Consider the following 24,926-nt stretch of genomic DNA (forward strand, 5'->3'; position numbering starts at 1 on the left):
ATTGTAATCTCTGTGTGGGGTTTGGTAACACAATAGCCCCTGTCAATGCTCTGAAATATATTCAATAAGCAGGAGAAGTCTCCCTGCAGCTGCTGATTTGGCCCTTACAAAAGGTGCTGCCACCCTCCATAGTCTCCCCTATTTGCCCAAGGGCACTGCATGATGATGGGCCAAAAGAGCCCTGAACAGGGCTTCCCTGGTGGCGCAGTGGTTGAGGGTCCGCCTGCCGATGCAGGGGACGCGGGTTCGTGCTCCGGTCCGGGAAGATCCCACATGCCGCGGAGCGGCTGGGCCCGTGAGCCATGGCCGTTGAGCCTGCGCGTCCGGAGCCTGTGCTCCGCAACGGGAGAGGCCACAACAGTGAGAGGCTCGCGTACCGCAAAAAAAAAAAAAAAAAAAAAGAGCCCTGAACAAATCTGCCAGGGAAAGGTTCAGGAGTCAAATAAGCTTCACTCTAATTACACAACTGAGGTAAGCATGGCTAGTGCAAAATAGCCAAGTGATCAGCTTTCCCGTAGCCTGGACGCAGAGGGAAAGGAGCAGAAGTTGGAGAGCCTAGTCTTTTGTTGTTAGCATCAGCACCCACAGATATTTATTGGAAAGGGGCATAAGGCATGGGCCCTGCCCTCCAGGGGCATCTAGTTGGGGATGTGACAGAACATAAAGAAAACCTCAATGTGGCCCGTTTTTCCCCAGTCTTCTGTGACTAGTTGCAAAAAGGCTGCAGTTGGCCATCCCTAATGGACACGCCAAGGCCATCCGGGCCTGGTTGAGATGTTAGTTAAGAACGGTGCGCATTTTTTAAAAAGTTTATTCTATTGAAGTAGAGTTGATTTACAACGTTGTGTTAATTTCTGCTGTACAGCAAAGTGATTCAGTTATACATATATATACTCTTTTTTTCATATTCTTTTCCATTATAGTTTATTACAGGATGTTGAATATAGTTCCCTGTGCTATACAGCAGGACCTTGTTGTTTATCCATCCTGTGTATAATAGTTTACATCTGCTAATCCCAAACTCCCAATCCACCCCTGCCCCTTGGCAACTGCAAGTCTGTTCTCTACATCTGTGAGGCTATTTCCTAGATAAGAAAATCGTGCATCTTGATGTGAGGACTGGTATGGCAAGTTCCCCACGGTCACCAAGCCCATGGGCACTCTCCTTTATCCAAGTTAAATCTGCTCAGAGTGACTTTAAAGGTGCCCTCTTGACCTCTGGTACAGTGTGTTCATACCTGCCAGCGGCCATCAAGATGGTACAAGCTTCTTCCTCATGGCACCTGGTCCCATTCTAACTCCTCTGTTCTCTTTGAGACACACAGGCCTGAGGTTCATTCCTGATCTACTTGGGTGGAATTTTACCTCTATCCTTGTTCTAACACATTTAAAATCTGGTACCAACCCCCATTCCTCAGATCTTTCTGATACTTTAAAAGGTTGCTGTGTAAATTATACCTCAGTAGATCTGACTTTTAAAAAAATCCATCCTTGAAGTTTCAATTCATCTTAGTAACCCTCCCTCAAGGCTCTTACTCTACAGGATGTAAACCACACAGACATTGGTCAGTAGGTTCTTTTTTTTTTTGGCTGCATTGGGTCTTCGTTGCTGTGCGTGGGCTTTCTCTAGTTGTGGCAAGCAGGGGCTACTCTTCATTGCGGTGCGCGGGCTTCTCATTGCGGTGGCCTCTCTTGTTGGGGAGCATGGGCTCTAGGCGCATGGGCTTCAGTAGCTGCAGCGTGCGGGCTCAGTAGTTGTGGCCACAGGATTAGTTGCTCCGTGGCATGTGGGATCTTCCTGGACCAAGGATCGAACCCGTGTCGCCTGCTTTGACAGGCCGATTCTTAACCACTGTGCCACCAGGGAAGTCTGATCAGTAGGTTCTAATAGGTGGCAAGCCTGCATTTCCCTTTCTTTCAATTCATGGAGACTCAGTGGCTTTGGGGAGAACAGAGTTACCTTATAGTATCTTATGATACAGTTTTCCATACCTCTCTTTTCAGTGGGGTCATAATGGGAAAAGTCCAAGGAGTCCTGGATGGGCCTTTCTGGATGGAGCTAGGCTTGAATCACAAAACAAGAACTGGGGAATTGCTGGACATCAGAAACCTTCGACTGAGTTTCTCTTTTCCATAATAATATTTGACTACAATTTTTCCTTTGAAAAATTCACCTATATTTGCTGGCTTTCTGAGATACACAGCTATTTATAAATGCAAAAGCAAGTATAAAGAGGTTAAAAGAGGTTTAAAATACAGTTAAAAGGCAGATAGGGTTGTTGTGATGGTTAAATGTGACAAAGTAAGTGAAGAGCATAACGTTGTGTTAGCCGAGAGTAGCTCTGCATAAATGTTGGTCATTTCCACCTGTTATTAGTAACGTGATTATTGGGTTTAGACTCTAGTCATCTTATTGGACAGAGTCTGCTGCAGTAATCCTCAAACACAGTAGGGAGTCTCTGAAGGGGATGTATGTGGGAAGCCCTTAATCCCTTTCCTAAAAGCTTTCTGATTACTAGAACAAAAATGAAAAAGGGAAGACCATGCATGTAATTCGCTTTATTAAGGTTGATTTATGACAGAAATTGACTTCTTCCAAAAGGAAGACATCTCTTAGTCAGACCAGCATACCTACTCATATAAAAGAAAAAGAGGGGACTTCCCTGGTGGTCCAGTTGTAAAGAATCTGCCTTACAATGCAGGGGTCATGGGTTCAATCCCTGGTCAGGGAACTAAGATCCTACATGCCATGGGGCAACTAAGCCCGCATGCCACAACTACTGAGCTCGTGCACCTCAACTAGAGAACCCACACGCCCTGGAGCCTGCATGCCACAACTAGAGAAGAGAAAACCTGCACACCACAACTAGAGAGAAGCCTGTGCGCCATGATGAAAGATCCCGTATGCCTCAGCGAAGATCCTGCATGCCGCAACTAAGACCCAATGCAGCCATAAATAAATAAATTAAATAGTAAATCTTTTTAAAAAAATGAAAAAGAGAAAAAAGTCGTTTGAACCTGATGCCACAAAACAGCCCTCTTTTTATTTCTTTAAAACTTGGACTCAAGAAGAACCAAGAGGAGTGTATGGTAGACCACCCCTAATATGATCCCCAAAGATCCCTACCTCCTGCCATCCACACCCTTGAGTAACCCCTTCCCTTAAGGATGGGCTGGACTTACTTGTATGTACTGACTTGCTTCTAACAAGTAGAATATGGCAGAAGTAATGAGATGTCATTTCTAAGATTAAGTTATAAAAATACTGTGTCTTACATCTTGAGCTCTCTCTCTATCTCTCTCTTGCTATGACCATTTGTCCTGAAGAAAGACAGTTACAATGGTATCAGGCAGCCCTGTGAAGAGGCTCACATGGTGAGGGATGGAGGCTTTCCAATAACCATATGAGTGAGCCTGGAAGCAGATTACCCCAACCCTGACCCCCCACCCCAGTCGAACCTTCAGATGAGACCACAGCCTTGACCAACAGCTTTACTGTGATGTCTCTAGCGACCTTGAGTCAGAGGCACCCAGTTAACCCAAATCTAGATTCTTGCCCCACAGAAACTGTGAGATAATAATACATGTTTTTGTTTTTGTTTTTTTAAATAAAGCCTTTTAAAAAAATATTTATTTATTCATTTATTTAGCTGCTCTGGGTCTTAGCTACAGTACACAGGATCTTCATTGCTGCATGAAGGATCTTTAGTTGCAGCATGAGGACTCTTAGTTGCAGCACGTGAACTCTTTCTTAATTGTAGCATGTGGGATCTAGTTCCCTGACCACGGATCAAACCCGGGCCCCCTGCACTGGGAGCACAGAATCTTAACCGCTGGACCGCCAGGAAAGTTCCAAATGTTTGTTGTTTTTAGCCACTAAATGTTGGGGCAATCTGTTACACAGCAATAGGTAACTAATATAAAAGGTTACACAACTAACTGGAAACACACATTTTTTCCCCCATATTCTAAGGCAAATACTAGAATAATTTCTAGCATGGGGAAGGAGGGTTTGATAACAAACAACTGTAGTCTTGAGCACCGAATGTATGCTCAGTTATGCTGCTAAAAATTGCTAATGGATTATTTAAAAGTCTTTAAAGATTACTGTGGCAGTTGAGGGAGGTAGGTGGGGCTCCTAGAAATCATGTCATATGAAGAGTGAGGAGATCTGACTGCTGTCTTTTAAAATGTAAGTGGCGGTCAAGTAAGAAGAGACATGCTTCACTTGTTCTACGTAACCCTGAAGGACAGAGCAAGAGGCAGTGAGCACACCTTGGAAGCTGCAGGCAAGCAGGTTCTGACCCCACTGAATTTTGCTGGTGTTTCCATGAAACACCAAGAACAAAAGTCACGTCAACTACTTGGCTGTTTAAAAATTACATCTAGGGGCTTCCCTGGTGGCGCAGTGGTTGGGAGTCCGCCTGCCGATGCAGAGGACACGGGTTCATGCCCCGGTCCGGGAAGATCCCACATGCCGCGGAGCGGCTGGGCCCGTGAGCCATGGCCGCTGGGCCTGCGCGTCCGGAGCCTGTGCTCCGCAGCGAGAGGGGCCACGACGGTGAGAGGCCCGCGTATGGCAAAAAAAAAAAAAAAAATTACATCTAAATGTGAAGGTGGTCTACAAACAATGAAAATGCGACTATCTGCATATAGTAGAAGTGTGGGGTAAATTTTTTTTTTTTGGCCATGTGTGGCTCGTGGGACCTTAGTTCCCCAACTAGGGATAGAATCCAGGCCCTTGGCAGTGAAAGCATGGAGTCCTAACCACTGGACCACCAGGGAATTCCCTGTGGCTGGTTTTGAAAGTTGTTATTTTTCTAAATTGTTCTTTATGTGATATTGTCTCTGCAATTAAAATGAAATGTATTCCAGGAAAAGAAGGCCACATATTTTGAATTGCTAGAACAGTTCCTGTTTGGGTTTGTTACTGTGTCTCAGGCTGGCCATCTCCTTTCTTCACAGAGAAAAGTCTGATGATCCCAGGAAACACCATTTCTTCAAAACCATCAACTTTCCTCGCCTGGAAGCTGGCCTAGTTGAGCCTCCATTTGTGCCAGACCCATCAGTGGTTTATGCCAAAGATATCGGTGAAATTGAAGATTTCTCTGAGGTTCGAGGAGTCGAATTTGATGATAAAGATACGCAGTTCTTCCAAAGATTTGCAACAGGTGCTGTCCCTATAGCTTGGCAGGAAGAGATTATAGAAACAGGGCTGTTTGCCGAATTGAATGACCCCAACAGGCCTGCAGGTTGCGGGGAGGGTAATTCGTCTAAGTCTGGTATATGTTTGCTATTATAAGTTGTTCTCTCTACCACACGGGCAGCAGGAGTCTCAGCTGACATAATCCTCGAATGTTCCTAATACGTGAAAATCTGTTGAATGAGCACTGATCAGTCAGGAAGGGCGTTTCAACCACAAAACAGTTCAAAGGTTAGGTGAGCTCACCACTAAGACGTATTTTCTCTCCTTCCTTCCTTCCTCCCTTCCCCCCTAACTTACTTCCTTTCTTTATTCTTTCTTTCTTCCTTCATAAAGAAGCGTACAGTCTCAGTTTTCACTGAGACCTGGTTGAAAAGGAACCCTCAGGTTTATTTTGCTAAACTAAAAGCATGAGCCTTTGTCATCATGTCCCTGACAATTACACAAAGTCCTAAGAACAGAGAATGGAACTTTGTGGTATGCTCAGAAAACGAGCATTTGCAATTCTTAGTAAACAATCATTTTAGTTTTTCTTTGTTTATATCTTTTCATCCTTTCATCTTTCAGTATTTCTCCTTCTTCTGTACTTATAAAAGGGATTTTGAACCTGGAAATAAATATTTCTGATTTTCCCCCTCCCTGCAAAAAAAGGAGTGGATTGTACTATTTTGGAAATATTTGATTACAGAATCATTTTTAATTTATAGAGTCTCTTTTTCATATTTCTGAAATATTCTACCATTACAACGTTGAAGCACGTTAAACGTAAATACACATGAGGTCTGGGGATTAAAGTATTCTGTAAGTTGAGTTCTTTAGGTAGTAGTCTACAAATTGCTTACCTGTATAATTCCGTATGCCATCAGTTCCCAAACTTTGCTGAACTTTGGAATCACCCAGAAATCTTTTAAAATACTAACATGTGACTCCCACTCCCAGATTTTAATTGGTCTGGAGTACAACCTGGGCATCTAGATTTTCAAAATCTGCCCGGGTGGTTCCAGTGTGCAACAGTTTGGGAACCACAGTCATCAGATTTAAACGTTAGTGCATATGGGTCCCTGTTTTGGTTGCTCAAAACCTCAGTCTTACATTTTGACCACAACTTTTCAAATACCCAAAAAAATGCATAACTTTGGCAATTGCAGTTAAATGAAACTGAAGATCATCCGTATTCATCTTGTAGATTTCCTTGCCCTTGGACACTTTAGTTCTTCACACATATCTTGGGAAGTAGATCTCTTGACTATTTCAAGACCTGAAGGACACATATGGGCTTAGAAACTGATTTGAACAAACAGTGGCCCTCATTTCAGGTGGCTGCCAGCCAGCACTTTATAGGAGAATTAGCACTTCTCGAAAGCACAGCCAAAGTGAGAATTTTAAGCCCCCCCCCAAAAAAAAATATATATATGACACAAATATACATCTGGGGTGACCATATATATATATATGTGTGTGTGTGTGTGTGTGTGTGTGTGTGTGTGTGTGTGTGTGTGTGTATATATATTTTTTTTTTTAAGATGTATGTGTGCCCAAGGAAATCTCTCTTGGCCCAAAGGTGAGAAACCTGGCTGAAGTTATTTTAAAAGTTTTGTCCCTTGAGTAAAGGTACCAAGAATTACAAAAAAACACTGGCCAAAAATTTTTTGGTTAACTGGAATCCAGCTAACAGTAATCCTCAACTACAAGACAACATCAACCATATCTGGAACAAGGAGGAAGAAACCCCCATGCAGTTGAGTCCTGGGTTAGAACACCTGCCACTCACCTGCTCATCCTCCATCCTCAGTGAGCTCCTTGAAGCTCCAAACCCTACCCTAGAGACACTGTAGAGTCCTGAATCACCAAAGCAGAATACAGCTGTGTCCTGCAGATTCTTCTCCCTAAGGCAAGAAAGTAGATTAAAATTTGATAAAATTTCTAAGTCTGTTTAACAAAAACTAATCAACAATTAACAGAAATTCAATTAACTAGAGCATTCCAAGCGTAGATCTCAGGATTTAGCTTTATAAACATCAGACATTTTAAAAAGTGACTTCTACTTGCATTGGTTCTTTCATGTGAATGCCTACTGCTTTTGATAAACTTTAAATGCAAATCTGTTTCATGTTTTAGAAGTAACTCAGGAAAATAATTGAATAAGATACCTATATTCAAAGAATCACCAAGTAAGTAAGTATGTGTTGAGCTCTAGTTATACATTGAGCCCTGCACTGGGTGATGTTGGGGACACAGCAGAGAAATAAGACAACCATCTAAGAAAGGCCCTGTGGTGTAGTGGAGCATGCAGACTCCTGTGGGTGTTATTATTCACATTTTAAAAGAGGAAACTGATGCCCATAGATGTTTTGTAGCTGGTCCAAGGTCACACAGCTCTGCAGGGTTGTTGTGAAGACTAGAAATAATGTATAGGAAGCACCTAGTGCTTGACTTGCATACAGTAAGGGCATACTAAATTGAAGATCACGGTCAGTAAGTAGCAGCAGGTCGAATGATTCCTGGTCCAAGGACAAACTATTAAGACCTGAACCTTCATTGAAAGTTCCAGAGGAGGTGAGAGAAGCAAGAGAGCTGGTTCCTGGGGAGTGGTTGAGAAGGAAATTTTTTACACACAATGAAAGAAAAATCTAATTGGAATAAGTGGAGGCATGGGGGCCCATCCCAGATCTCCTGCCCATCATATGCCAGGTGGGAATCCACCTGGGCCAAGTCAGAGTACAGGAGGCTCACAGGGGCAGGGCAGGTAAGGGACAGACCTCAGCATGGAGATTAAATGTTAGAGATGGAGCGAAATAAGCCAGTGCAAAGGGATTGGCTCAGATTGTGTGTGGGATTCAAGACTGAAATAAGATGCAACCAGATGTTTTATCAAAGAAAAGAAGTGATTTTTGAAAAGGGATGATACTTGCTTATTTTTAAACAGTTAAAATGAGCTTATGTTTTTAGAGAAAAATTTTACGTATAAACAAAATGAAACATCAGGGGAAACACAGACATATATGAGTGAACTATTCAGACAAAGAAGAACCAAGGAGAAGTCATTTTTATTCTTCTGGTTTGTCAGGGATTGTTTGAAATGTTTGTTTCTTAAAGGGGTAGATGGAATTAATAAACCGCTTGAAGGGGCTTAGAAGTGCCTTGCAAAGCAGGAGGTATGGATGATGTTTTCACAGGAAACAGTGATGAATGATTGATTTTAGTTGTAATTTTTCTTCTTTTCTTTTTTTGGCCACACCACGAGGCATGCTAAATCTTAATTCCCCCACCAGGGATTGAACCTATGCCCCTGCAGTGGAAGCACAGAGTCCTAACCACTGGACCGCCAGGGAAGTCCCCAATTTTAGGATTGTAAGCCACAAAGAGTTTAAAAAGTATTCTCAATTGTTTACTTTGAATATCAAATTCAAGATGTTTCTCATTTAGGTGACCAGGCATGAATGTGAAATAATTGAATAATTTAAACTTTGCTTCTTAGGAATTGCTCATTTGAAGTCATTGAGAGAATTCCCTGGAAGTCCAGTGATTAGGACTCTAACCGATGTGCACTTTCACTTTCACTTTCACCCAGTGCACTTTCACTGGGCACTGCAGTGGCCTGGGTTCAATCCCTGGTCGGGGAACTATGATCCCACAAGTTGTGTGGTGCTGCCAAAAAACAAAAAAACAAAGAAAGAAAGAAAAAGAAATCAGAGAGAATACTACATTGATTTTTAAAGATCATTATTATTATATTGTGTTTATCATTAGGGCAGTTTGATGTTAATTTTTGGACAGTAAAACATGATGAAAATAGTGAAAATATATAATACTTGCTTCTTAAATGATTGTTCTTGGCAGTTATAAGCCTTAAGAAGAAAAAAAATAGATACAAGATTTTTTTGGTGGTGAGGAGGCCAACCTGGAAGATTTACCATATTAGCCATTTTGATCATCAAAAAAGTAAAAAGACTGAATTTTCTTGGATCATCTGGGAAAAATAATTGCAGTTGTTTAGGTTTAATTATTCTTTCAATAACTATTGGTGCCTGCCATGTGCCAGGCCTCATTTCGGGGAGATATGCTGGGTTTTGCCCCTTTAAACTTTTTAGATTGGAAAGCACTTTTGTTCACCCTGTGTATCACTAAACTTTTATATCTCTCTGGGTAGAGATGAGTTTTGATCTTTCCATTTTTTCCTAAGTTTTCTGCACTGCACATATCTTTCTTTTAAAAATCAAGAAAAAATATATATATATTTTAAAATGTCATGAAGAACCTAGGAGTAAGACAGGAATAAAGACACAGACCTACCAGAGAATGGACTTGAGGATATGGGGAGCAGGAAGGGGAAGCTATGACAAAGCGAGAGAGTGGCATGGACATATATACACTACCAAATGTAAGGTAGATAGCTAGTGGGAAGCAGCCGCATAGCACAGGGAGATCAGCTCGGTGCTTTGTGACCACCTAGAGGGGTGGGATAGGAAGGGTGGGAGGGAGGGAGACGCAAGAGGGAAGAGATATAGGAACATATGTGTATGTATAACTGATTCACTTTGTTATAAAGCAGAAACTAACACACCATTGTAAAGCAATTATACTCCAATAAAGATGTAAAAAAAAAAAAGAAAAGAAAAAATATATTTTTTAAAGCAAGGCAGGCCCTGTCATAATTGGAGCTGGGTGTGTGCCCAGGCTGGCTCTGGCAATAACCAGACCCTGAGGACCTCCTTCCTGGCCGAAAGACATGAACTAGCCTGGTAACCAGGAGTAAGTCCAGGACTCCTGGTCTGAGCCAGCAGAGTCTCCCTGGACAGAGCCAGCAGTTGGTGTCTACAGTTGAGCCAGATTAGTTGTCCCACAATCCAGACCATGAACTGTGGCTAGTTGGTGGCAAAGTTTTTACCAAACCTCAAAGAAAAAAAAGAAAGGACAATGCAGTGAGTCTTTCAGGCACTACGCTCTTCAAAATATCTTATTTTATCACATAGCTGAAATGTCTTCTTTTATGAAGTAGTTGATATTCGACAGAAGTAAAAATTGAAGACCAGTGACTATTCCTCAAGTATTTTTTTGAAATTTTATTGATGCATGAGATTTCAAAATCTGGAACCCCCTGGACTGGATGACCTTGAAGGACATTCCAACTGTAAGGAAATTGTGCTTCCGTGGGAAATGATGCATTTTCTAGAGGAAGATCTACAAACTTTTTCTGAAAAAGACCATATAGTAAATATTTTAGACTTTTGCAGATGACAACTACTTAACTCTGCCTTTGTAGTGGGAAAGCAGCCACAGACAAGGGAAAGGACCAACTCTGTCTGTGTGCCAATAAAGCTTTACTTATAAAAACAGGTGGTGGAGCTGGATTTGACCCACAAGCTGTAGTTTACTGATTGTAGTTGTAAATAAGTCTCATTATTAAACTGGCTGGGTTATCTGATTCAAACAGAGCTATTTTACAACTCTATAAATTATAGATAACTAATTGGGATGTAAATTAATTCTTGTCTATAGATGTTCAAATAACCCTTCCCCACTGAATTAGTTTGTTAGGGCTATGATAACAAAGTGCTGGGTGGTTTATACAACCGAAGTTTATCTCAGTTCTGGAGGCTAGAAGTCTGAGATCAATGTGTCATTGGGATTGGTTTCTTATGAGGCCTCTGTCCTTGCTTGATTTCTAGATGGCCACCTTCTATCTCATGGTTCTCCTTCTGTGTGGGTCTGTGTCCTAATTTCTTCTCCTTATAAGGACAACAGTCATATAGGATTAAGGCCCACCCTAATGACCTCATTTTAACTTGATTACCTCTTTAAAGACCCTATCTGCAAATACAGTCACAGTCCGAGGTACCTGAGGGTTAGGACTTTAACACATGAATTTGGGGAGACACAATTCAGCCTATAACACCCCTTAAGCCAATTTTATGTCCATTTGCTCATTCGTTCCAACATTCCTTTACCCCATATAAATCTGTGGGTTTTATTGCTTCTCTGAACTGGTTGAAACGCCAGTTTCCTCCTTAAAGAGTTAAATAAAATCTTTAACATGTTTTCATTTTTATTTCTGTATGACAGTCATGATTTTACCCTTTTTTTTGAGAATTATCCATTAACACAAGGCAGAATGTCACAATGCCATCATGGAACCTGGGGCACATTTAAAAAATTCTGCTTCCATAAGCAGAAGTTCTCAGCAAGTAACCTCTGTCTTTTTGTTCTCTTATGAAACACACAGCAGAGAGCAGAGCCCCTAAACAGAGGGCTGGTGGGAGCGGTGGTGAGGCCAGAAAGCCACTAGCATTTCCCAGGGAGTTTGGTTGAGGTGCATGGGGCCAGCTGACTAGTCTATATTTTTAAACCTATTCTCCTCACCCTGCCTCTCCTGTCTGCATGGCCAGCTGTCACACACATTCCTGCCATGCCCACAGTTCCTGCATACAGCAGGGGATGCTATCAGGGAAGAAGAAGCAGGGAGGAGAGAGCCAGGAGCCACAAGAACCAAAGACAGCTTCAGAAGTCCACCTGAATCTTTTTTGACAAGTGCATATGTGTGCTGTATTTCACCTAAAGAGTTGGCTAAGCGGCATTGCCGGCATCGCCAGCATCACCACTAATAGTAACACAATAAAGACTCCCATTTATTGAGCACTTACTATGTGCCGGGTGCTGCACTTGGCACTTTTTGTATATTACTCCCAATGCTCACAATCATCCTGTGAAGTGGGTATTCTTATCTGCATTTTATGGATGAAGAAGGAAAGCTCCGGAGGTTAACGGACTTATCCAAGTACACAGTAAGTGCTGAGTAAACCCGGATCTACCTGACAGCTCTTGGCTGTGTGGTCACTGGTTTCCTAGGTAAGAACAGCCTCTGTTCCTATTCCCTAAAACATCTCCTGTGTTTCAGAGCAGAGCTAGTGGACCAAGCCCAAAGGGGAAATCATTTTTTTAAATATATTTTGTCAGTTCTAAATGGACTAGCAGGGCGGGGATAGGAGTGAGGTGAGTGAGGCAGTAGGGCACAATATTTAGGACATGTAAGATGGCACTCACTCTCAGGATCATGCCAGTAAGTGCAGCCTTGAAACTTGCATAAAACTGGAAGTGAGTGCCTCCTTCAGTTCTGTACCTTAGACCTTTCATTCCCCTCACCCTAACTCTGGGCCTGTGTCCTAGATAGCTCAGGTGTAGATACTTAGCAAAATCCTTTTGAAGCTACATTTCTTTATTTCTCTGCATCTTCACAATCATCTGTATTCATTCATACAACAAATTCTAAGTGAGGCCTTACCATATGCTAGGCCTTGTGGTAGGAGATGGGAATACCACCCAAGACAGACCACGCACGTCCAGAACATGTCCCCTTTCGGCTGGATCTCTATTAGGCAATATCGATCAATATATTTTAAATTTTTTATTTATTTTTGGCTGCGTTGGGTCTTCGTTGCAGTGTGCAGGCTTCTCACTGTGGTGGCTTCTCTTGCGGTAGAGCACAGGCTCTATGCGTGCAGGCTTCAGTAGTCGTGGTGCGTGGGCTCAGTAGTTGTGGCGCATGGACTTAGTTGCTCTGCGGCATGTGGGATCTTCCCGGACCAGGGATGGAACCCACGTCCCTTGCATTGGCAGGTGGATTCTTAACCACTGCGCCATCAGGAAAGTCCCACGATCAGTAATTTTTCTTCCTTCTCTTATCATACTTTAATTGATGCCAAGGACTTGGAAGCACAATGCCCAGGGGCCAGGTAGTTAGTTAAGAACTGAAATTCAGTTTCCCTTCTTCCTCTCCTCTTTAAAAAATTTCTCCCAGGGACTTCCCTAGTGGTCCAATGGTTAAGACTCTGAGCTTCCACTGCAGGGGGCACGGGTTCAATCCGTGGTCGGGGAACTAAGATCCCACATGCTGCACGGCGTGGCCAAGAAATAAAAAAATAAAAAATAAAATTTCTCCCAGGTTTATGCTTTAAAATCCTTGTCCTTAAAAAGCTGTGAAATCAAGACTTGTAAACTCCTCGTTACATCTCCCTGAAAGTGGAAAGTTACAGGCAGGCCAAAAGACACATCCAGATCAGATCTTGGTGAATGTTGTTTTAACAAATGCCAGTGGAATGAAGGGGGCAAAGCCTGCTCTGGCACGTGTCATAACTGGTAACGAGGCGAACAATGGTGAAACAGCAGCTCAACCAAACAAACATTTGGATGCCCTTGTCTGTACCTCGCTTCCCAGGGAGCGGGGTGCCCTCCGGCCCTGGCCTCTGCCTCGTTATGTTCCGGGCTAGGCCCATAAAACAGCACAGCACATACCGCAGGGCAGAGCTTGGCCCGGACATGTGGAGTTTTCATGATTATGATTACTTTATGACGATGTTGGCATTTCCTGTCACAGTTGAGTGCTTGATCAATTCTAAGTCACTTAAGACTCACCTGCAGTTTGTAGACTCTCTGGCCACCTTGCCTCTCCCTCCTACAGTGCATTTGGGGTCACTTTGTCACTCACTGTGCCCTACCCCATTGTGTGCAGGGCTGCAGAAAGGAAAAGAAATAAATCCGTTCCATTTTGGAACAGGAATTTAAGAAGAGGGCCAAAGCCATTAACTGGTTTCTGCATTCTTAGCACTTAAATGACGTACTCTATCTGCTCACATCTCCCACCCACCCCCCTTTCTTTTATGAAAAGATAACTCAGCTAATTCACCTTAATTTACATTAAGTTGGAATTTTCTTGTGTGTACCACATGAGACACACAGGAGCTGGATCGCCTATATTTAGCCCTTTTCCTCCCTGGCATGGTGACCATCTTGCCAGTAAAAGTGACTATAAGCCAGCATCCCTTGACACAAGGAAGAAGGAGGGACAGTGGGAAAGACTAAAAGCAAAGTGCAATTCCACATCAAAGCTTACTTCTAATCATACCCTTGCACCAGAGACTAGCTCGGGGAGAATGTGAGAGCGTGGAAGGTTTCCTTTAGAAAATATTCCAGAGAGAATGTGTTTGACTAGTTCTTCCCTGTTTCGGAAGAGGCGGACTATTGAAATATTGTGTCATGAGGACATGTCTGCACTGGCCCCGTGGTGTGTGCATCTCTCCCCAACTCCACGGTCTAGGTGACCTCAGTAGCTTGGATTGGACAGCAGTGGATATATCTGCCATCACGAAAATTGGCAAATCCTACAAATCAGGTTTGTTTTTTTCTGGGGAGAGGGTTGTTAAGCATTACCAGCTTTTCACTGACTTGTCCCTGGAACATACTGTGTCTGGTTAAGTTATGACTCTGCCCGGCACCCCACAAGTTCTGCCCCAAGACTTGCTTCTATTTGCAGGGGGTGGGCAAGGCTGTAGGGGAGAAACCAACTAAAGTCACAAGCCACTGCCCATGGGAGATACTCACCAGCCAGAGAAGCTGAGAAATGCCAGGAAAAGCTGGATGCAAGGCTACCAACATCTGAAAGAGGACCGTAAGAGAACGTGAAAGAGGGGCAACCACCAAAACCAGAACAAAAGGAAAGAAAGGCAGGGAAAGGAAAATGGTCCAAGTGGCCTGTAAGTTCACTACAAAACTTTACTTAACGTCCTAAGATGTCCTGTGGAATCATCACTCCACAACAAGGGTTCATTAAAAATGTGACGGAGCTAATGTGGGCGTGTGATTTGATGGAAGTTTTTTCACGTTAATGGGATCTGCCACCTCTTCCATGTGCACTGACTTAAAGCAAATATGATTCATTCATCTGCAAAAATACAAGACGCACAGAGTTAAAAGTGTCCCCCACAGGTTCCCAAGAGAGACTTCCTTCTGCTAGGAGTTCTGTCCTTCGGGCACAAACATCACCCCAAGCATCTGCCACAAACTTAAGCCATAGACCCCAAGACCACACTTACGAGCTGCTGGGCTGCTGAATGTCACTAAGAAGACATTAGAACTCACTCCTGCCTAATAAGTTCCCCCTTCAGAAACTTTTGAGATTGGAGGATCAGGTATTAGGGTGGGTGATAGGCTGATTAATAGCCCCCGGAGATATTCATGTCCTAATTCCTGGTCAGTGTTAACCTTATATGGCAAAAGGGACTTTACAGATGTGATTAATTTAAGAATCTCGAGTCTGCCTGTGGCTGTCAGTTCCATTCCAGTGCTACAGGAGTTCCAGCACCACGTGACTGACTGACTGGTGGTTTTCAGTTTTAGGTCTTGGAGACAAAGTGAAAAAAAAAAAAAAGGATCTTGAGATACGGAGATTATCCTGCATTAATAATTGCAACCCTCCTTCTAAGGGGGATGCAAGAGTCTGTCAGAGAGGGCTGTGGGATATAGGGAAGCAGATGCCATTGGTGGAATTACCCACATTGAAGATGGCGGAAGGGGCACTAAGCTACCAGAAACTGCATAAAGCAAGGAAATGGATTCTCCCTGGATGCTCAAGAAGCAACCAGTCCAGCCAACTACTTGACTTTTAGCCCAGTGAAACAGATTTTGGATTTCTGAATCCAGAGCTATAAGTGAATAAATTTGTGTTAAGTCATCAACTTTGTGGTAATTTGTTACAGAAGACGTAGGAAACTAATACAAGGTACAACATATTTTTTCTGGCCTTGGAATTAAAGAACTTTCTGAGGCTTTAGGAGAATTAGGAAAATACAGAGGTCAATTATTCTGCAAAGGAATAACTATAAATTGTGTTAATTAGCAAACAATGCCCCCTATTCTCCAATCCTGACCTTGGCCCTGCCCCAGGGGAGGGCAGGGGTTTTTTTTTAGGACTTTTGGGAGGAAGGACATGAGAAGAAGGAGAAAGAGGTTATATAGCAGCCTACCCAACAGGCACCTCTTCTTCTTCATCGCACACAGATGCCAAATATCGCTCAGGGAAGCTGCATGCCCTTGCCTAGGGGATGAATCATGATTGGTCTAAGCCCAGCATCCCCTTTGCCAATAATTGGTCTAGGCACGGTCATGTGACCTCTTCCTGGCCAATGAGAAGTAAACAGATGCCTGTTGAGATGCTTTTGGATGGATTTTTTGGTCATTGTTCTAAATAAAAAGAACCACATGAAAAAGAAGCCCTTTTGCCCACTTTTTTTTTTTTCTGTTAGCGGTACACAGGTCTCTCACTGTTGTGGCCTCTCCCATTGCGGAGCACAGGCTCCGGACGCGCAGGCTCAGCGGCCATGGCTCACGGGCCCAACCTCTCCACAGCATGTGGGATCTTCACAGGCCAGGGCTTGAACCCTCATCCCCTGCATCGGCAGGCGGACTCTCAACCACTGCGCCACTAGGCAAGCCCTGCCCATTTCTTTTTTAATGTTTAAGTTAGAAGAGGACCATGATGCCTTGCCCTGAGGTGGCCATCTTGAGACCATAGTGTATGAGCTTGAAGATAACAGCTAACACATGAGGCAGAGTGGCAAGATGGAAGGGCCTGGGTTCTTTTTTTTTTTTTCAGCCTCGCCTCAGACCCTTGACCTTGAGAGCACAGAGTCCTAACCACTGGACCACCAGGGAATTCCCAGGGCCTGGGTTCTTGATGACACTATTGAGCTGTCAAACCTACCACCCTCAGACTTCTGAAGAAGATAATAGGCCTCTTAAGGCTTAAATTTGCACTGATAGTCAAGATTCTGGTTACTTGCTGCCAAACGCACTTAAAGAATACGAGAGAGAAGTTGGAAATAGATGGAAATCCAGAGGAATGCATATCATGCTTTTACAGAAGAGGGCTGTCAGAAAACAAACGCATAGAAGCAGAGAACAGAGGAGCGGTTACCAGAGGGGAAGGGGTGGGAGGTGCAGAGGAGGGTGAGACGGTAAAGGGAATCAACTGTGTGATGACAGATGGAAGCTAAATTTTTGGTGGTGAGTACACTGCAGGGTATCCAGAAGTAGAAATGTAATGTCGTACACATGAAACTTGTGTAGTGTTATAAACCAATGTCACTTCAGTAAAAAATAAATCTAAAATTGTTGAAACTTCACCATTAAGTGTTCAACTTGATGAATTTTGTATTAGGTATAAAACTGTGCAACCACCACCCCAATAAAGACATTGAACATTTGAATCACACTTTTTTGTTTTGCCACGCCACACAACTTGTGGGATCTTAGTTCCCCAACCAGGGATTGAACCCGGGCCACAGCAGTGAGAGCACTGAGTCCTAACCAATGGACTGCCAGGGAATTCCCTGAATCACCCTTTAAAAAAGAAAAAGTGGACTGTCAGGCCTACAGTTGCTGCCAAAGCTTCCAAAGTGAGTCCCCAGAGGGGACTGGAGGACACCCTGTGGGGGGGCAGGGGACACCCAACACAACTTTGGCTGGTAGAACTACATCTGTGCACTCTGCCCACCTGAAATCCCTTTCCAAACACTGGGGCCGGTTATCCAAGTGACAGACAAAGCGTTATTTACTTAGGGCACCAGCACCAGAACCATGAGAAAAACATGCAATAGCAAAAATCATAGTCGTCGGGCTTCCCTGGTGGCACAGTGGTTGAGAGCCCGCCTGCTGATGCAGGGGACGCGGGTTCGTGCCCCGGTCCGGGAAGATCCCACATGCCGTGGAGCAGTTGGGCCCGTGAGCCATGGCCGCTGAGCCTGCGCGTCCAGAGCCTGTGCTCCGCAACGGGAGAGGCCACAACAGTGAGAGGCCCGCGTAACGCAAAAAAAAAAAAAAATCATAGTCGTCATAGGAAACATTTTTTAAATTTCTTACCCTCCTTCAGAATTTAGTGTGATTTGGATTTGGATTATATATGGCCAGAGGCACAATGCTTTTGGTGCTCAGAATCTCAAGCAATAGAATCACAGAGGGGCTCACTGCACCTAGGGCCAGGCTGCTTGGGTTTGAATCCTGTTCTGTCACTTACTAGTTATACAACCTTGGACGAGTTGCTTGATTTCTTCTTTTCTTTTTCTTGCCTTCGTTTTTCCCATCTCTAAAATAGGGTAATGATGCTAATACTAGCACCTACATCTTAGGGCTGTTGTGAGGCTTCAATGAGTGTATCTACACATAGTGTTTAGACAGTGCCTGGCACAGAGCAGGTGCTTTATGTTGGGAAGCTGTTGCTGTTAATATTATAGTGAGAACCTCTAACGATCTCAGTGTGGCCCTGGCTCTCTGCCCTCTGGTCATAGGGAAGTGACTTGACCCAAGGCCTACCAGACAGAGGCCACTCGAGGTTGTGTGACTGACAGCAGTGGGACTCCCCTTATCATTTGCTGAGAGCCTGTGAGCTGCTGCTCCCGTGACTTAGGTCAGAGGCATGAGAGGAGCATTAGGCTCCTGAGACACTAACCGATGGACCGCTGGGAAATTCCCTGAGTCCCCAGGGACACTTTACCTCTGTCTGCCCCCCACTCCCACTCCCATGGGATCACAAGAGCCAATTGCTTTCCACTTCACTTGGTAGCCGTGGGTTTCTGTACTTGTACCAGAAGCTACTCTTGACTGGTATGGTTGCCTGGTAAAGACCCGGCCTAGGTCTGTGCAGAATTGCTCTTACTTGCTCCTGATATGATTAAAAATGCCACTGGACCACTGTGAATCTTGAGCTAATTTCTTTATTATTTGTCCTGTAGTTGGGGTGAAATGAACAGTAATTCCTCTTATAAGGTGAGAGTCTTGAAAAAAATTTTAAGTAACATTTTTTTTTCTATTAGAAAGTAGTACAAGATGAAGCAAGATTGATCATGGGTTAAAAATTACTGAAATTCAGTGATGGGTAGATAGTGAAGAGGGGGGCTATCACAATTTTTTCTATTTTTTGTTTATGTTTTAATTTTTCCAAAACTAAAAGTTCAGAAAAAATATATTCAATGGATAAAATTAGTAAAAAACCAAATACAAAAAAGAAACACTGTCTTAAGCAAACCATTTATATTTTGGTAGATTTTGGTGAATACATTTAGCGGACTGGTTATATATTTGGTGGATTTGGTGGACTGTGGTGGAGAGATACACATTGGTTTTTAACCACTCTGGGGTCACAGTATATATATTGTTTGAGAATGTGTTTTCCATTTAACAATGCATTATAAACATCTTCCCGTGTCAAAAAATTCCTTGTTAATCATTTTTACAACTGCATTTCATTCCATAGATGCACCATAATTTAACCAATCCTCTGTTTTGATTATCACTATTTTTTCAATTTTTCCTTATTATAAATAATCCTGTAATGAACATCCTTGTAGCTATCTTGCAACATCTCTAATTATTATTTATCTTTGTCCTAGGATGAACTCCTAGAAATGGAATTTGGGGGTATACATAATTTTAAGGCTTTGGATAAATATTGCCAGATTGACCTCCAGGAATGTTATACCAGGTTGCACTCTCATGAACCATGGGCTGTGATCTTCTGATAAGATAATAGAAAACTATTAGAATCAAAGGCTTGGGGGCCATCCACCTCCTCAGCCTGATTGTTGCTAGGTTGCCATGTATCAGGAACAGGTACTACTAGGATGTATGATTCACTATTTCCATTAGGAAAATGCAAAGAATGTAATTTGAGACCTTTAAGGTCAGTTCAGACCTTATCTGATCCAGCTTCCAAATTTTACAGATGAGAAAATTCAGCCCCAAGGTCGTACAGTTAATCGAAAACTTTCGGGAATTTCTGTGCTGCAGAAGACTTATTACAATGATGTAGCCTAATAATAGTAGCTAATATCTGCTGAGCACTTACTCCATGTTTTTCATGATTCATTATTTGGTCCCTCCCCATTTTACATTTGAGAAGGCACTTGTCAGCCACAATAATCTAAAAACTGAATATAGATCAAACTAAAAATTATATACAGGAGGATGGGGGAGGGATGTATGTATGTGGTTTAAAGGAGCGAGTAAGAGGATGAAATCTTCATCCTTCACACAGGGTATTCAATCAGAAAAAAAAGATTTATTAAAAATAAATTATTTAGGGCTTCCCTGGTGACACAGTGGTTGAGAGTCTGCGTGCCGATGCAGGGGACACGGGTTCGTGCCCCGGTCCGGGAGGATCCCACATGCCGCGGAGCGGCTGGGCCCGTGAGCCATGGCCGCTGAGCCTGTGCGTCCGGAGCCTGTGTTCCGCAACGGGAGAGGCCACAACAGTGAGAGGCCCGCGTACCGAAAAAAAAAAAAAAATTATTTAGCAATATGGATACACTCAAAGAAGCAGCTAAAATAGATGAAATGGGTTATCTTTGGGAAGTAGGAATAGAGGGAGAAGGGGACCAGAGAGCTGTGTTTTTCACAATTGACCTTGTAGAACAATTTGACTTTTTAAAATAATGGATATGTACCACTTTACTAAAAATAAAAGCTAAAGCGACAGAGAAGAAAAAAAAAAGGCACTAAGAGGTGAAGTAACTAGACAAAGGACACACAGCAAATACCTTGAAGATCCCAGATTCAAATCCAGACAAATAACGTCCAAAACCCGAATTTAACCATGGATTATCAGCACATCATTTATTTTTAATCCTGGAAGGGAAACTGAATCAATAATTCCTTTCAGGGACTTCCCTTGTGGCTCAGTGGTTAAGAATCCACCTGCCAATGCAGGGGACACGGGTTCAAGCCCTGGTCCAGGAAGATCCCATATGCCACGGAGGAATTAAGCCCGTGCGCCACAACTACGGAGCCTGGGCTCTAGAGCCCGCGAGCGACAACTACTGACCCCGCATGCCACAACTACTGAAGCCAGCGCGCCTAGAGCCCGTGCTCCACCACAAGAGAAGCCACGGCAATGAGAAGCCCGCACACCACAACAAAGAGTAGCCCCCGCTCGCCACAAATAGAGAAAGCCTGCACGTAGCAGTGAAGACCCAATGCAGCCAATAAATAAATAACTTAATTAATTAATTAAATTCCTTTCAGGCCAGGCTGGTCCCCACCCAGTTTTCCAGGAGCACACATGTGACTGGAATCTTGTCACTGCTATTCTATACCTCCACCTCCCCTCACGCCTGTCACTGCTCACTCCCTCCTAATGGAAGGATTTTTATGGAACTTCACGTTCCTTAAACTTCTTTTCTGATCGATAACAGAAACTACTATTCCTTCTTTTTTTAAAGAGTTTTTTGATGTGGACCATTTTTAAAGTCTTTATTGAATTTGTTACAATATTGCTTCTATTTTATGTTTTGGTTTTTTGGCCGCGAGGCATGTGGGATCTTAGCTCCGCAACCAGGGATCAAACCCGCCCCTGCATTGGAAGGCGAAGTCCTAACCACTGGACCGCCAAGGAGGTGCCAGAAACTACTGTTCTCAAAGCAAACCCTCTCCGGGTAGAATCTGAGGGGACAATGTTTATGATTTCCCCCTCCTTAATCTAGTTAGAGCTGGACGTCCAAACTTTTAGCTCTTCCGCAGCACTGGAAACAATGATAGACACGCAACAATTGTATGTTGTGAATGGTTACTAATGGACAGCTCTTCCTGGGGTCTTCCTGTCAAAAAGAAAAAGTCCTGGCCACTCCTGGACTATTATTTGCTTAAAACAATGAAAGCGCTCACAATAGCAGGGGAAAACATTACTGGACCGGGAAAGCAAGTAACCTGCAAAAAATCCCCAGGTCTCTTTGGCGCAAACCAAGGCAGAATTTTAAAAGCTCTTTCCACCTTACGTCTTCCAAGGTGGCAAAACCTAATGAGTTACATCACCTGGGCAGGGTTGCAAGGCTGGCAACAAGGTCATGGCCACAGCGCTCACAGAAAGGGAAGGCAGAGGTGAAGGACCCACTTATAACAAGAGTCCTTCCCTTCAACATTTTTCCCCCTTCCAGACCTAACCTACACTTAGAATTCTGAAGGAGAACATAGTCATTAAAGAACAAGACAGCCACCAGAAGATTACAATCTTACAATAATAATTTTTTTTTGCCGGAAAGGAGCACCCCACCTTATGAATCATCCAACCACTATTCTTTGTCTGGCCTTTTCTCAGCTCGTTTCCTTAGTTCTGTCAATTGCCAATTTTTTTTCTGCTGGAGGAAAAATCTCACTTTGAGTTAATCCTCTGTCTCTGGTGTCAAAGCCTGCCTGCAGCACAGCTCAGGTAGGGTGTGTCTTAATCATCTGTAGCAGAAAGGAGCCGTGGTTGACAGGTTCTGTGATGTCTGGGACTTCGAGCTGGGGGACAGAGAGCCTGGACACCCTTCCCTTTCTCCAGGGCGTCAGCAATCAGCCACACAGCCCACTTGCCAATTCACCCACTTCTGGCTGAAGCTCAGAAGGCAATTTAAAAAGGGATGTTAAGAAAGCAGGATAGAGAGTAACCTGGTCAAACAAACTAAATTGTCTTTACCTATCCATGTGTTTTGGTGGGCTGTGCTGGCATATCTTAATGGACATTAATTAAACATCATTATTTCTGTCAAAGTGCACCATGCTGTCTCCAACATCACACGTTACTGGGAATGGTGCCTGTTGATTACAGCTCAGATAAGCCCCATGGTTCTCAGGCTCTGCATCTTTCCCAGGCTCTCCTCTGTCTTCACTCTTTTTTCCCGCTTCACCATCATCACAGACCTTCATTCAGTTCTACCTGTTTCCTTTATCGTCGGTGGTTTCATTAGGATTTCTCAAAGTTCTCGAACATGGGTCATATGTTTTTTGAAACTCTCAAAGCTTTGAACAAGTAAATAAACATTCAAAAACACTTCTCAGAGATACAGGTGACCCTCACCTGTATTCTACATGTGGCATTGAATTCAAAATTGGTGACGAAAGTTTGGCTTTAAGAAGTGTAGAGACTCTAGGCTGAATTTGAAAAAGATAAAGTAAATAATCAGTCTCTTCTTGTAAACGGTCACTGTCATTGATAAAATTAATCAGGCTGAAAGATAGTAGAGAGAAATGGATAAGCATGTGAACTCTGGGATCAGACCTGCCTGGGTTCAAATTCCACCTTGTACTAGCTATGTGACCCTGGTCAGGTTACCTAAGGTCTCCGCATCTGTAAAATGGAGGTGAGCAAAGTAGCATACCTCACTGAATTGTTCTGATGATTAACAATATGTTTATAATTATTAATTTAATAGTAAGAAATCATATAGAGTACTTATCAAAGTGTCTGACACACGGTAAGCACAGAAGAAGTGTTAGCTGTTAACACTTTCAGAGCAGCACAAGATGCCAGGAGAATGTGAATGATTTTGCTAATGAAACCAGTCCTTTGTTCATAGAGTTTTCCCAGAAGATGGGCTCATCCTTGCCCCCTGAAATTTGCTACCAGCAGATACTAGTCATCCTAGGGTTTGTGTTAACAATTCAATTCTTATTAACAATTAACTCTAACTACCAACGTTTGGCCTAACAGTATATACCTATACTCTAGGCTTAATTGTTGTGCTAAGTAACTTCCAGGAATTTTCCTTTAGTCCCCGGTGCCCCAGGCTTGGGAGTGGTCTCTATAGGACAAAAGGAAAGGCCATGATTCCTTCTTTTACCCACAGACAGAAGCCAAGTATTAAATTTTCCCTGGGATACATGTGCATGCACGCACACACACACACACACACACACACACACACGGTCTTACGTTTGTGTAATGCTGAACAATTTATAAAGAGCTTTCAAATACACCTTCCTTCCATCCTTGGAATAACACTTTGAAAAAAGTGTTTTTTACTTTTCTTACTTTCAGCCCCATGCGTGCGGAACTTGATGCCTAGTGTAGTTCAGTGACTTAATCGTTCACCAACCATTCCCCTGTGATTCTACAAATTTTCACACCTCCTAGGCTGGTCTGTGCTCCCTCTCTCTTCTGCCTAACATATCCCTCATCTTCTTCAAGGATTAGCTCAAAAGTCACATCCTCTGTGACAAGCCTTCCCACCCAGCCATGTACCTGCTGCCTCCCCTGAGTTCCCAGAGGAAACTTCTATTACAACACAGCTTGTGGGGAGGTGGTGCCCTGAGCTCCAAAAGGGAGATGCCCAGGCTTGACTCTCTGGTCCTCCCCTTGCTAGCTGGGTGACCTTGGGCAAGTCCCAGCCAGACTGGGCTCTGTGTCTTCTTGAGTAAAATGAGGATACTATTTCTACCATTTATTATCTACATGTTTCAGGCACTTTACCGATAAGCTCACTTATTCCTCTCCAAAGCCCTAGAGGAAGGGATTATTCTGCTCTGTTTTACAGATCCCTCAAGCTTGGACAAGTTTTGACTCCAGGCTATTTGACTCCATTTCTTTCTAATAGATTATGCTCCACCTTTTAAACAGGAATGATTCTTTTGTGATTCCCACTGCTCTAGTCTTTGAGAAGGTAAAATAGATAAGTATGTCAACAGCTTTGTGACTCAGTAGTTGGGTTGCTCTCCTTCTTTTTCTGCCCTGTCACACAGTCCTAGTTGTCCTTCACCAGGGTGGTATAACATGTGTGGCCTCAGAGGGGTCCTCGAAATACATCACAGACATAGAACGTTTGCATCATAGAACGTTTGACTCTGGAAAATAGTGACTCTTAATCTTTCTAAACATACACAGACACAAAAACACACAGACACACTTTTCAAGTTGTGAGAAACAACAGACATACCTAAAAATGGACAAAACATAGAATGCAAGCTTGAAGAATTATGATAAAGTAAAAATCCATATAACTACCTCCCAGGTCAAGAAATAGCTCATTGGGCTTCGCTGGTGGCGCAGTGGCTGAGAATCTGCCTGCCAATGCAGGGGACACGAGTTCGAGCCCTGGTCTGGGAAGATCCCACATGCCGGGGAGCAGCGAGGCCCGTGAGCTACAAC

General features: G+C 43.3%; 1 protein-coding gene across 1 annotated transcript in view; it reads left to right on the forward strand.

The window, feature by feature from the left end:
* Positions 1-5,982, forward strand: part of GRK7 (G protein-coupled receptor kinase 7) — a 35,679-nt gene extending 29,697 nt beyond the window's left edge. The window contains exon 4 of the mRNA XM_065876620.1: positions 4,966-5,982. Within this exon, the coding sequence (XP_065732692.1) occupies positions 4,966-5,302 (337 nt within the window). The 3' untranslated portion in view covers positions 5,303-5,982. The remainder of the gene's footprint in view (positions 1-4,965) is intronic.
* Positions 5,983-24,926: the final 18,944 nt, after the last annotated feature.

Source organism: Phocoena phocoena, chromosome 4, assembly GCF_963924675.1.
Source record: "Phocoena phocoena chromosome 4, mPhoPho1.1, whole genome shotgun sequence".
In the NCBI taxonomy this organism is placed as follows: domain Eukaryota; kingdom Metazoa; phylum Chordata; class Mammalia; order Artiodactyla; family Phocoenidae; genus Phocoena; species Phocoena phocoena.